This window comes from Eriocheir sinensis, chromosome 52, assembly GCF_024679095.1.
Source record: "Eriocheir sinensis breed Jianghai 21 chromosome 52, ASM2467909v1, whole genome shotgun sequence".
Lineage (NCBI taxonomy): Eukaryota > Metazoa > Arthropoda > Malacostraca > Decapoda > Varunidae > Eriocheir > Eriocheir sinensis.
In genome coordinates, this window is record NC_066560.1 from 700262 (window position 1) to 713507 (window position 13246).

Sequence of the window (13246 nt, forward strand, 5' to 3'; positions counted from 1 at the left end):
CCCTAGTGGGTAGTCTTAGGCCATTCGGCGGTGACTGAAAAATCCCAGGTGGTAGCGGCGGATTCGAACCCGCGTCGTCCAGAACGCGGTGAATACAGGGCCCGAACGCTAACCATTCAGCCACCGCCTCCCCCGCTTCAGGTTTCATTAAATTTCATTGACCAGCTTAGTAAACAAGTCTACAACTTTGGTCTCCTTAATGATCTAGAGTTGCTGGTTCAGCACCCTAACCGTATATTGACGCCTTCGAGACACGTCCATCTCTACTCACCAGATTTTTATTTTATTTTTTATTATATTCTTTGAGAGTTCCTCCGACCACAGCCACATTTCTGCATTCTTTCCTATTGCTCATGTTTAGCTTCTGGAACCTCTTAAGAAGCGAAGCTTATGCATTTCATTACGGGTCGGTTGAAAAATTTGACGATATTCTTTTTATATTTCCCATAGATTGATTATAACTTACAAGTCAGAACCCCTCTGTGTCCCCAGCCAGTTACGGAGGTGATTGTATCTGGTATGGAAACACATATTACACGTAGTTGACCTTTTAAAGCTAAAATGCTCTGGTTCAATCACACTTGTTCTCGTGTTATCAGACACTTGAGGGGCAGCTCAAAAAGAGTACCTGGGGCTTCAGATTCCTGCTAATCATGCTCTTTATTTCTGCCCGGGTTACGATGTTGGCATTTTTTGGATCTTGTGGTACTATCTCAGTGTAAAGGTAGGTAAAGGTGGGTGCCTATGCTTCAGCTGCGCGTGGCTGCGGTGCTCATCTCCGAACCGTTGGTCCTTTTAGTCTCTTGTGGATAAGAACCAATCTCCCGTGACACGGGCCAGTGTGAAATCCGGGATTGCCACAGTTTACCTTCCCCAGGTACCCATTTATCGACCAGTTCGAAAGGGAGGATGAATAGCTGGGTGATCTGCACGCCGACTTCCCACCCGATTCGAACCCGGACCTGCGGACCCGTAGCCAGGCACGCTGACCACTGCTCCACGGAGGCGTAATATCCTGCAAATGATTTGGTGGAAGTTCTCCATGAGGACAAAATTTAATAGCGGAGATTCCGTCGGGTCATTCACATTTGTTGTTCATTAACCTCTGGATCCTGGTTCGGGCTTCAAATGGTGGGTGATTCGTTAGAGGGGGTTGATTGTCGGCAGGTTAGGAACATCAAGTATGTCGCGTCTGGTTGGGTTCCTTTGATTTTTAAGGAGTCGAGAAGTGGCGTGATCACCTATCCAAAACCTGATGACTGTCGGTGCCGTCAGCAGACCACACAGGTGCTAAAGCCTTACTCTGTGGCCAGTTTTGAAGTTCGCAAATTCAGCTCTTCTAGAGGAATGAGGAGAGGCAGGATGTGAATTTCGGAAAGATACCTACAGATCAGCAGAGGGTTCTGGGGAACGTAAAAGGGGTCGGAGGAGTCAGAGGATAGCAAGGGCCTGATGAGACAGAGAGTGAATGTAAAGTAAAGAACGAATGCCATGAGACTGTGGCAGATGCGATTCTCTCTCTCTCTCTCTCTCTCTCTCTCATCAACAAGTTTTACATTATGCACTCGTTCCTTCCTGCAACATTGCTTCCTTATAATCACATTTTCTCAAATTTATATCACCACCGATTTTCTTATCTTTAACTTTCTCTTATCTCTGCGGAATAATTACGATAATCTTCCTTGTGTCCTTCGCCTCACTCCTATCCTTCCACCCTGTGCAAATTCCCCTTCCTCTTATCGCCGTCCGCCCTCGTATCTCGTCTTTACATTCCTTTACCCCACACCTCCCTCCCAATAACCCCAGTGATCACTTTCCCCAGGTAGTTGACGCCGCGGTGGAGTCTCGTTGGAACAGAGTGGCCGTGAACGAGCTGCTTGTGGCCGAGCTGAGCCGCGACTACCACAACAGTCAGCTGGCGTGTGTGGCCAACAACAACAACGTGACCTCGCCGTCTACCACCGCCTTCACACTGGTCATGAGCTGTGAGTGACTTGGAGCCTGTTATGAGCCAGCAAGAGGGGACAGATAAAGGGCCAGTTTTACAGTCCTGTACAGCAAGTTTGTATGTTCCACAAACAAACACAAATACTCGACGAAAAGTCCTTGTGTGGTGTTTGGCGTTGATATAAAAAGGAGGAAAATTTAGGAAGCCACACAGGAAACCTCTTTAGTATCTGGTATTGGGTAGACATAATGGATCATTGTGGAGAATATAGTCTGGTGTCGGCGCTTACAGTGACTGTGTTGGATTGTCAAACTGGCCCAAAGAAACCTCGCTTAGTCAGCCTATCCAAGGAAGTTATAAGCATATTACACTCTGACATCTACATCACTCAATATATCTAACTTTATTTTAAAGTCTTAGTCTTGTGTCAGGTGATTGTTCAGTCAACTCGTCCCATACCATTTGATCGAAAAACTATTTGCTAGTTCACCAATAATGTTTCTTCTCGTATGTACCTACGCTCATTTCTTCAGTAAACAAGTGATTTTTCAGCATTTTGTGGTTCAACAAAATATATGTAAAAAAAACGAAATGCACATTAATGATCGTGCCTATTAATACACTGATGCACTGGTGGGATGACATGTGCCTGGAGGAAAATCACTCATTGATGTAGTTAAAATCACACAATAAACTATGATAAAGGTTTCCGGATGAAACTGAAAACCTCGTGAAATCTTTAATAAATAAAGTTCTCTAAATCAAAGGTTAATCGAAGGTTACATAATTTTTACCACAATGTTACACCTTTTTTGTTCTACCGCCAATTGCATGCTGACTGTTCTTTTTAACTTGCCTAAAATATGCCTTCACATGCCTTTGTACTCTTGCCCACCATAGTGCTGTCCAAATCCTTTATGCTGAACTTACCCAACATTTTCATTGTCTTCCCTTTAGCTTGTACACTCTGGAACAGTCTTCCTTCGTCTGTACTTTTCCCTTAAAATTTGATCTCTTACAAGGGGTGAGTATAAAGACCCCTTTCGAACCGTTTTATGTAATATTTTTTCGGATATTCTTTCACTTTTCCTTTTCTTGAGCAATAGTTCGGCGGGCTTTTTTCCGTTGGTTTTCTGTTTGCCCCCGACGGGTTTCTTTGGTGGGTGGCTTTAGTCTGTTTCATTCCATCTGTCCACCAACAAAGCGGGAATATTGATGGATGTGGCACCTGCGCATTTCTAGTTCGTGAATACGTGAAAATCAACTGTTGTGACTGACATTCAAATTTATTTTTCAATAATATATTTGAATGTTTATGTATACAATAAACAACTCTGTCATTTGCATCGATAATCTAACGTACAAGCACATGAAAAGACAAGCTTGTATCAAATAACATACTAGTCACATTATGCTCGAACGATCTATGGTTTTTCAAAGTCATTGATTGATTGCTCATTTCAGGTATATTAAAAGACACTGGCTCTGCAAGTGCAAATAAGGGTAACTTAATAATTTACTGCATGTAAAAAATTATTAATAATTATAATCGAAATAACATGAACTAGTAAATAATAACTTGAATGCGAGGCTAGGCTATTTCGAATATTAGGCTACCCATGCTGTTTACATGCAATACATCAGAATTCCTCATGTATAGATATTTGCAGAGTCGGATATCACTTTATGTACCTGAATGAGATAAAATATAGGTGTCTGAAAGTCTATGAATCGTTCGAGTATGATCAGACTATACTATTTGATATACAAATTGTTCTTTCGTGTGCTTACGTGGTAGATTATTATCGATGTAAATAGGCACGTTTGCGGTTCATGTAAAAAGACGAGTTTTTTTTTTTTTTGTATACACAAACATTCAGATATATCGTTGAAAATAAAAAGTTGATCTTCACGCAATCACGAATTAACAATGCGCAGGTGCCACATCTATGTTCGCGAGTGGACAAACGGAGTGAAACGGACTATAGTGAAGGTAAAGAGAAAGACGATGGAAGGATCACAGAATTCCCTAACCGCCCACCACACTCTTCTGCCTGACCTGTAGGAGAGTGAGAAAGCACTGCGGAGTGGAGGAGAAAAGTTATAACTGAATCATGAAAAATAATGGTTGTTTCAAGGGAAATGTAATTAAACAGACTTTAAATGATTTACGGCGTCGCTTGGATCAACACAATATGCCTCGCACTCCTTAACCCTTGCAGGCTGCCCAGATTATACCAACATCCAGTCTGTTCGGGTCAAATTTGACCCGCGCTTAGAAGCTGACACTTCTTAGCCATACACAGAACGGTACTACCACTACTACTACTACTACTACTACTACTACCACCACCACCACCACTACTACTACTACTACTACTACTACTACCCCCTACTATCAACTCCACTACTACTGCTACCACTACCACCACCACTACTAAACTATTAATACTATTTTTACTACTACCACTATTACCACTACCACTATTACTACTACCACTATTACGACTACCACTATTACTACTACAACTAACACTTCTACCACTACTACTAACACTACTACCACTTCTACTTCTACAACTACTACTACTACTACTACTATAACTACTATTTTTGCTTCTACCACTACTACTACCATCACTATTACCAGTAATACAACCAACACCTTTATTATTATTACTATTATTATTATTATTATAATTATTATTATTATTATCATTATTATTATAATTATTATTATTACTATTATTAGTATAGTTATTATTATTATTATTATTGTTATTATTATTATTATTATTATTATTATTATTATTACTTTGATTATTATTATTATTATTATTATTATTATTATTATTATTATTATTATTATTATTATTATTTTTATTACCTTTATAATTTATATTACTGTTATCATTATTACTATTATTGACATTGTCACATTGTCTTTTGTTGTTGTATTCATTGTTGCCACGCGTACGATATTTCCCATGATTACATGCTCGTAATATAAAGGGTCAAAGTTGATCCGAGCAGACTGGATGTTACTTTTTCTACTACACAAAAACTAATGGGAATTTTCATTTATCAGCTGAATATAAGAAACATACACATAGAATCAGGAAAAGTCATGAAGTAGGAAGGCTCTGTCCACAACGATAAAAATAATAAGCCCCGGTAGAGTAGCAATGGGTCAAAAAGGACCCCTAGCAGACTGCAAGGGTTACAAACTGAGAGGCGAGGCTGGAATTGAGCGAGGCAGAGAAAAGAAAAATATTGAATGTATTTATTTTAATTGTGGAAAAAAAAAAATCAGGGATCATCTACTAGGTCATTCTAAAAACCAAAAAAAATAACAGAAGGTAAAACATTTAAGCCTAATACGAAGACCCCTCTCAAGTAGGCCACCGAGTTGTGATGCTTTGTGCCGCGCCCTCGTCATGTTCCACACCCTTCATGTAATCCGTTAAGATTTACATCATTCAACAGCCGTTGATGAACTGCATCGTTGAAATCATTCCGAACAGCCAAATATACTAAATTGTAATATTCATCAAGGTCTGTGGCCCCATCCATTCGATTCCATTATGGATGATCTGCAATTCGTGATAGGCTACTATGAGGTGAACTCTATATCAATCTGGGTCTCAATTTGCATAATCTGGATTATTTCTTGATGAAATAAATATATGGTACCAATAATAAATTTATTTGCCTTCACGCTAAGTCAACTCGAACACTAACCGCAAACTATGTATTTGTCATTCCTGCATTACCAAGTCTTCTCAACTAGGCTACTGCGTCAAACTAACCACAAACTGTTTATCATACCTACATTACTAAGTCTTTTCAACTAGGCTACTACGCCAACTACATTTTACTTTCCTTATGAGTGTGCTGCTCCAAGCATTACTTACATACACCTGTTCAATACGCTCTGGAAAATTTCATCCGGAAGTTATACTTTAATTATCATTAGACTTTTAGATTAGTTTAGTAACATCCAACTTGATAGAAATATTTCTCTGGTTTTAGTAACATCACCAACTTTTAAATTTTGTTCCTTGGTGATGAATGTCTCAATGTTTTATTGATATCCTCATCGTTGCCAGTTGCCTTTTGTTTTACTTGTTTTCTTCTCATTCTCCATCTTTTATTTCAGGCCTGCAACAAACCTCGAGGATTCCTGTTGATTTTGCTTTGCATTCTAATTTAGTAATAATTATATATATATATATATATATATATATATATATATATATATATATATATATATATATATATATATATATATATAAAACGTATTATTTCCCGAAAATGTTAGGATTTATCATTTTCGTACGTATGATATTTTTGTCTTGCTACATCAACTTAATAATTCGTATTGGACGAATATAATTGATCTTTATGTTTGATACGGAAAATATTGACCCTAACTATGTGATGAACATACCTTATCAAGAAAGCTAGCCTACTGCAATTTAGATGTGGCCTCAGTAACCTCGTTCACTGTGTGCTAAGTAGCATCTGAGTGGTGACACAGTGAAAAAGGCTACGTATCTCCTGGAAAGAGTTCTTTCCACGAAAGGTTTTGCCGGCGCCGGGGATCGATCCCGCGACCATCGAGACGGGAGAGCCACTCCTTAACCAGTCGGCTAAAGAGTACCCCCCTCGCTGAATGAGTATGGGAAGCTCGCCCATCAGGGAAGTCGCTGCACTACATAGTCACTGTAAACACCCAGTCCAGGTTAAATAAATTTTCCTTGTCATCACTGCAACACAACCGAACACATGCTTCACTTTGCTTCTCGTATGTTCACGTTAGCATTCCTAAACTTCTCCACTCCCCTCTCATGACCTTACTCTCACCTCGCCTTCCTCACCCCGCCAGTGCGCCCCCTCGTGACCCGCCTGGAGCACCCGCCGCGGTCCTTGAGGGTGGGAAGACAGTACCACATCCTGTGCGTGACCGCAGGCTCTCGGCCCCACCCAAACATTACCTGGACCCTTGGCAATGTGGCCTCCATCTCCCCCCTGCTGGCCGAGGTGAGTGTTGTTTTGAAGGACGTTGTAATGGGATGCTCTGCGTTGAGGTAATGTTTCAAGAGAAGAAAGCAAACACAGGCTGTTTATATATTTTCCTCCTAACCCTTCACATTTATATTTTTCCTTAGTCTGTTTAGGCACTGCAGGAAGCCTGATCTGTTTACCTGTTTGGCGCTTCGTTGTATTTTCTTTCTGTCCTTCCTGACTCATCCAGCCTCCGGACCCTCTTCCTTCCTCTCGATGCATCCTTCCTTAACTTCCTTCTTCCATTTCCATTTTGTACAACGAGTTCCACCTATCTGTCAGCTTCTTTTTTTCTTGATCCTCTCTCTTGATGATTGAATGTTTATCTCTCTCTCTCTCTCTCTCTCTCTCTCTCTCTCTCTCTCTCTCTCTCTCTCTGTGTGTGTGTGTGTGTGTATATATATATATATATATATATATATATATATATATATATATATATATATATATATATATATATATATATATATATATATATATATATATCAGTCACCGCTCAAATCGCGTGCTCTCTTACCCGGTGACTCCTCGGAAAATGTGGCGTTGCAGCAGACTCTTTGAGTGTATGTTTATTGTCGTTGTATTTGTCTCCTTGTCTGTCTTGTGCGTCTTCAGTGTTTGTCTTTCTTGCTACTCGTTTATCTCTGACTGTCCGTCCATGTCCTCTAGTTGTCCACTCATACACATTGTTCCACACATACACCAACACTAAAATGTTAACCTACACAGCACAACATTCACACACATGCATGCACACACAAACACCTTTTTTATGTGTTTTGTTTGTGCCCATGATTTGTACGAAATTTTGTGAATAAAATAACCCTGGCGGATATGAGTTTCTCTATCCGTGAACCGACTAGCGCTAAGAACACTCGCTACCACCAACAATTGGTGACCCCGCAGTGTTGCTAAGGTTCAAGGTGCCTTATAACCGGTGCCGTTTCAAGGGCACTCTCTCCCAGAGGGTGGATCTGAGTCAGAAGCATCTGATTCATTCGTCCTACCCTCTCCTGGGGCAATAAATCTCACCTCCGCTTGGGGTTCGTGGGATTGAGCCTCGGGTCGGGAGAAGCATTACACCGTGGGCGTAGTTGCCACCTTCAGGGTTTCTCCCCCGCCCTCCCCCAGGAACCCTCTGTGGCCTCCTCCAGGCGCCTTCTGCGCCTCCCCCAGGCACCTTCTGTGCCCCCTCCAGGCACCCTCTGTGCCCCGTCTCCAGGCGCCTTCAGCGCCTCCTCCAGGCACCTTCAGCGCTTCCCCCAGGCACCCTTTGTGCCTCCTTCAGGCACCTTCTGTGCCCCTGGTGCTCCTCCCAGCACCCACCCACCCACCCCTCCTCCTCCCTGCCCTCCCGCTGCTACGGCGACTGAGACACGCACACACACTCAGTGAACATTCAAACACAGTGCGACACATTACTGAGACACACAGTGCCACACAGACTCAGTGTACACGCCACCACTCACCACACAGACTCAGAGAGACACGCAAACACAGTGTGACACCCCACTGGGATTACTAGCTGCCCCCTGGATTAACCACCGCCTCCTGGATCTACCACCGCCCTCTTGGATTATCCTACACCTGTGGATCTTTGTGTACAGTGCAGTGTGTCCATCAAAAGTTCAGTGCAGCAAGTCCCCAGCAACAGTTAGTGTCACAGTGTTACCGACTAAGCGTACAGTGTTGTGTTACAGTGCCTTTTTTGGACACTGGTTCGCTCCCCGAGCCACAGAGGCCCCTAGCACGTGCCAGCGCCTATAGTACACGCAGTTCGATCAACTCTCACGGACTGCCGCGGCCCCTGGCACATGCTAGCGCCCCTCACTCCTGAACCTGCTGTGGCCCCTGGCACGCTGGCATCCAGCGCCTTCTCACGCAGTTCCCTCGATGCACTCTCTGACTGCCGTGGCCCCTGGCCCGTTTTACGCCAGCGCCTTTGCCAATCTGCTTCACACCGTTCAACTTCACCATGCCTGACGACGACAACTCTTCCGCTGCGGCGGCGGTGTCCTTCAAAGCGCCGCCCTTCTGCTCACAGGATCTGTCCATATGGTTCGCGATTTTGGAGTGCGGATTCAAGACTTCCAAAATTACTAACGGCCTTACTCAGTACACTCACGCTGTTAGCCTCCTGCCCGCCGACGTCCTTCCACAAGTCTCCGACGTCACCGCCTCAGCCTCCATCTCCGACCATGCCTATGAAGACCTGAAGACTGCCCTACTCCAACGCCTTCAGTCTTCTGTCGCCACCCGCCTCCGTGAACTTCTCTCCAAAGAAGAGCTGGGTAATGAGAAACCGACAAACCTCCTACGCCGCATGAAGCAGCTGCTCGGAGACAAGTACCAGTCTTTCGACCCTGACTTGTTCAAACAGCTGTTTTACCAACGTCTGCCCCCTGCTGTCCAGCGCAGCCTCTTCAACGTTAAGGACGACCTGAAGCCCGACGCCATCGCCAAGTTAGCAGACGAATTCATGGCAACTCTACCTGAACCGCTAACTTCTTCAGTGTCTTCCGTCGCTTCCCAAGGGACCACTCAATTTGACGAATTCGTCAAACAAGTCTAACCGCTCGCGACGAAAGTCACCTCTCTTGAGGAGCGGCTAGACCACCGCCGCTCTCGCTCCCCCACTCCTCACCGACGCCGGCGCCGCTCCCGTTCAAGAAGCCCAGGACTCTGTTGGTACCACCACAACTTCGGCGAGAAAGCCACGAGGTGTACCACCCCGTGCACTTACAAGGCGTCAAACTCCAAGGGCGAGCACTAGTGCAGCATAGCGCTCGCCACCAACCCTCGGCGCTGCTCCACCTTCATGACTGCCGTTCCAACACCAAGTTCCTGATTGACACCGGCGCTGATGTCAGTATTATCCCAGCAACCGCCAGTCAGCGAACTCTACCTCCACTCTTGCACCTGTACGCCGCCAACGGTACCAAAGTACCTGTCTACTCGCGACACACCATGCAAGTGGACCTTTACCTACGACGTTGCTTCGAATGCTCCTTCTACGTCGGGAACGTCTCGCAGGCAGTCCTAGGAACAGACTTCCTAAGGCACTTCAACCTCTGAGTCGACGTCAAAGGACGGAGGTTGGTTGACCCGCTCACTTCCATCTTCTCCAATGCACAACCAGCACCAGGCTCGCAACTCGCCGTCGTTCACAAGGACCACCAGTTCGCTGCCCTGCTCAAGTCCTTCTCCACGCTGACACAGCCCTATTCAGCCAGCGTGCCCGTCAAACACCACGTTACGCATCACATCGAGACTACAGGACCTCCAGTACACGCCAAGGCCCGTCGCTTAACTCCTGAACGCTACCGTCAAGCCAAGGCCGAGTTCGAGTCTCTGTTGCGTCAAGGTATTGTACGGCCCAGCAGCAGCAACTGGTCATCAGCCCTCCACGTCGTCCCCAAGAAGAACGGCGACATACGTCCCTGTGGAGACTACCGTGCCCTTAACACGCGCACTAAGATGGACAGATACCCGGTGCCAAACATCCAGGAATTCTCGTCCCAACTTGCTGGTTCCACCATCTTCTCACGTGTGGACCTCGTCAAGGCCTTTCACCAGATTCCAGTCCATCCTGACGACATACCGAAGACTGCCGTCATCACGCCCTTCGGTCTCTTTGAATACGTCAGGATGCCGTTTGGACTCATGAACGCGGCCCAGATCTTTCAACGCTTCATCGACGAAGTTCTCCGCGGCTTACCCTTCTGTTTCGCCTACATAGACGATCTACTCATCGCTAGCCCGGATGAAGCCTCTCACAAACAGCACCTTCACCAAGTCCTCACCTGCTTGCAAGACTACGGAGTACAGATCAACGTGGACAAGTCTGAGCTCGGTGTTACTTCCCTCACCTTCCTTGGCCACACTGTTACTCCAGAGGGCATCGCTCCACTCAACTCGAGGACTGAAGCCATCCAGCAGTTCCCGAAGCCGTCCACCCAGCGCCGACTCAAGGAATTCCTGGGTATGGTTAACTTCTACAACTGCTTCGTCCCACACTGCTCTCTCATGCTCCAGCCCCTCTACGCCATGGTGAAGCCCTGCAAGCGTGGCCAGTCTGTCACTCTCGTCTGGACTCCGGACGCTGACGCCGCCTTTCTCACTGCTAAGAAGGCCCTCAGCGACACAGTCATGCTGTCCTTCCCTGCCCATGACGCGGAGATCTCCATAGCAACAGACGCCTCAGACACTGGGACTAGTGCTGTCCTACAACAGTTCATCGACAACGCCTGGAAGCCGATTGCCTTCTTCTCCCGTAAGCTCTCCAAGTCTGAAGCCAAGTACAGCGCTTACGACCGGGAACTTCTCGCCATCTTCAAGGCTGTCAAACGTTTCCGCTACTTCATTGAAGGCCGTCGTTTCCACGTGTTCACCGACCACGAGCCCCTCAGTACTACCTTCCTGAGGAACAAAGACTCCTACACACCACGTCAACTTCGCCACATGGACTACATCTCGCAGTTCATCACTGACATCCGGGACATCAAAGGTGCAGACAACGCTCCAGCTGACGCCCTCTCCCGCAACATTACCGCTGTGACGTCTTCTTGCTACAGTACAACATTCACACACATGCATACACACACAAACACCTCTTCTATGTGTTTTGTTTGTGCCCATGACTTGAACGAAATTTTGTGAATAAAATAACCCTGGCGGATATGAGTTTGTCTATCCGTGAACCGACTAGCACTAAGAACGCTCGCTACCACCAACACACACATATATATATATATATATATATATATATATAGATATATATATATATATATATATATATATATATATATATATATATATATATATACACACACGAGAGAGAGAGAGAGAGAGAGAGAGAGAGAGAGAGAGAGAGAGAGAGAGAGAGAGAGAGAGAGAGAGAGATGGTGCAAATATGGGATACCATTCTTTTCTTCAAATATCTTTGAGTTTTAATTAACGGCGGTTAAAGAAAATAATATCTGCATTATAAAATATGTTTTGTTTACTATACGCCTAGCATGCAACGTCCTTAAAAATCATTACAGTTTTCTGTCCAAAACCTATTTTATTCAATTACTCAAAATCCCTGTTTGTTAAATGGTGGTGCAAATATGGCCGACCAATATTAAATATATTTACTGGCATATTTATAAACGGGTTAAAGGTGAAAAACTGAATGCCACAGGTACCTTTCATTAATTTCTCTTTCATACACAGTCGTAAGTAATCAAAGATGAAAGAAAACTTATTCCGTTTTAGAATTGTTATAAAATGTTTCCATATTGTTTTGTTATATGAAAAAAAAACGTTTAAAAAAATTACGTAATTATTTACAATAGTCACACACGTATGCATCTATCTCAGCTCCTGCACATTTACTGTGTGAATGAGCTGAAGCAAAATGCCAGAAGCATCGCCTCTTCGGTGGGCCCAGAGGATACAGAAATAAGGTTGTGATCGGAGGATCCCAACGGAGAGAACAGTTTGACAGAGTAAATAGAAGGGTTAGAGGTGAGGAAGAGGTCTAGTATGTTGGGCCTGTTTCCAAGACGGTCGGAAATACGTGTATGGTGCTGACAGGGGCGTAGCCGGGGGGAGGGGGGGGACCACAAGGGGCACGTGCCCCCCACTTCAGGAACTCCTTTTTTTGTGGGTTTGTTGGAAATTCACGAGAATGACATGCCGTGCATGGCTGTGCCTGCCCAAATAGTGTAGATCAGCGGTTCTTAACCTGGGAGTCGTGACCCCCTGGGGGGTCGTTTGGGGTTTCTCGAGGGGTCGCGGAGGGTTTGGGAGAAAATAATTTATTTCATGTATGTGAAGCGGCCAGCAGCTGAAAACATCAACCACAATCAGTCAGTCAGTCAGATCATAGCTACGGGGGGTTAGGTGGGGGATCTGTATGTGTTCCGCTTTTGGCTGTGACTCCCAAGGCGCAACAGTTGCACCAAGGTTTTGAGTCATGAAAGTATGAGGCCAAGCAAACTTTTTTACAGCAATTAATAAAAAAGTAAACATTAATAAAAAAAGCCTAAAAATAATCCAGAGAGGGCTAAGCAGCCAAGTTAAAAAGAAAGAGGTGTCCTGATCAGGAGAAGGAGAGTCAAGTCGTAGGCAGGATAAGTCAGTTTCGGAAGGAAGATTGTTCCATACCTTCGTGAAGATGAGGGATGAAAGAGTGAAGATGCTGGGACAGAAAGAGGCATATAGGTTATTGGATTTACTAGGGGT

General features: G+C 44.6%; 1 protein-coding gene across 1 annotated transcript in view; it reads left to right on the forward strand.

Annotated features, from left to right (window-relative positions):
- The first annotated feature begins 744 nt into the window (after positions 1 to 744).
- Positions 745 to 13246, forward strand: part of LOC126982825 (uncharacterized) — a 39385-nt gene continuing 26883 nt past the window's right edge. The window contains exons 1-3 of the mRNA XM_050835098.1: positions 745 to 789; positions 1823 to 1985; positions 6837 to 6991. Of these exons, the coding sequence (XP_050691055.1) occupies positions 745 to 789; positions 1823 to 1985; positions 6837 to 6991 (363 nt within the window). The remainder of the gene's footprint in view (positions 790 to 1822; positions 1986 to 6836; positions 6992 to 13246) is intronic.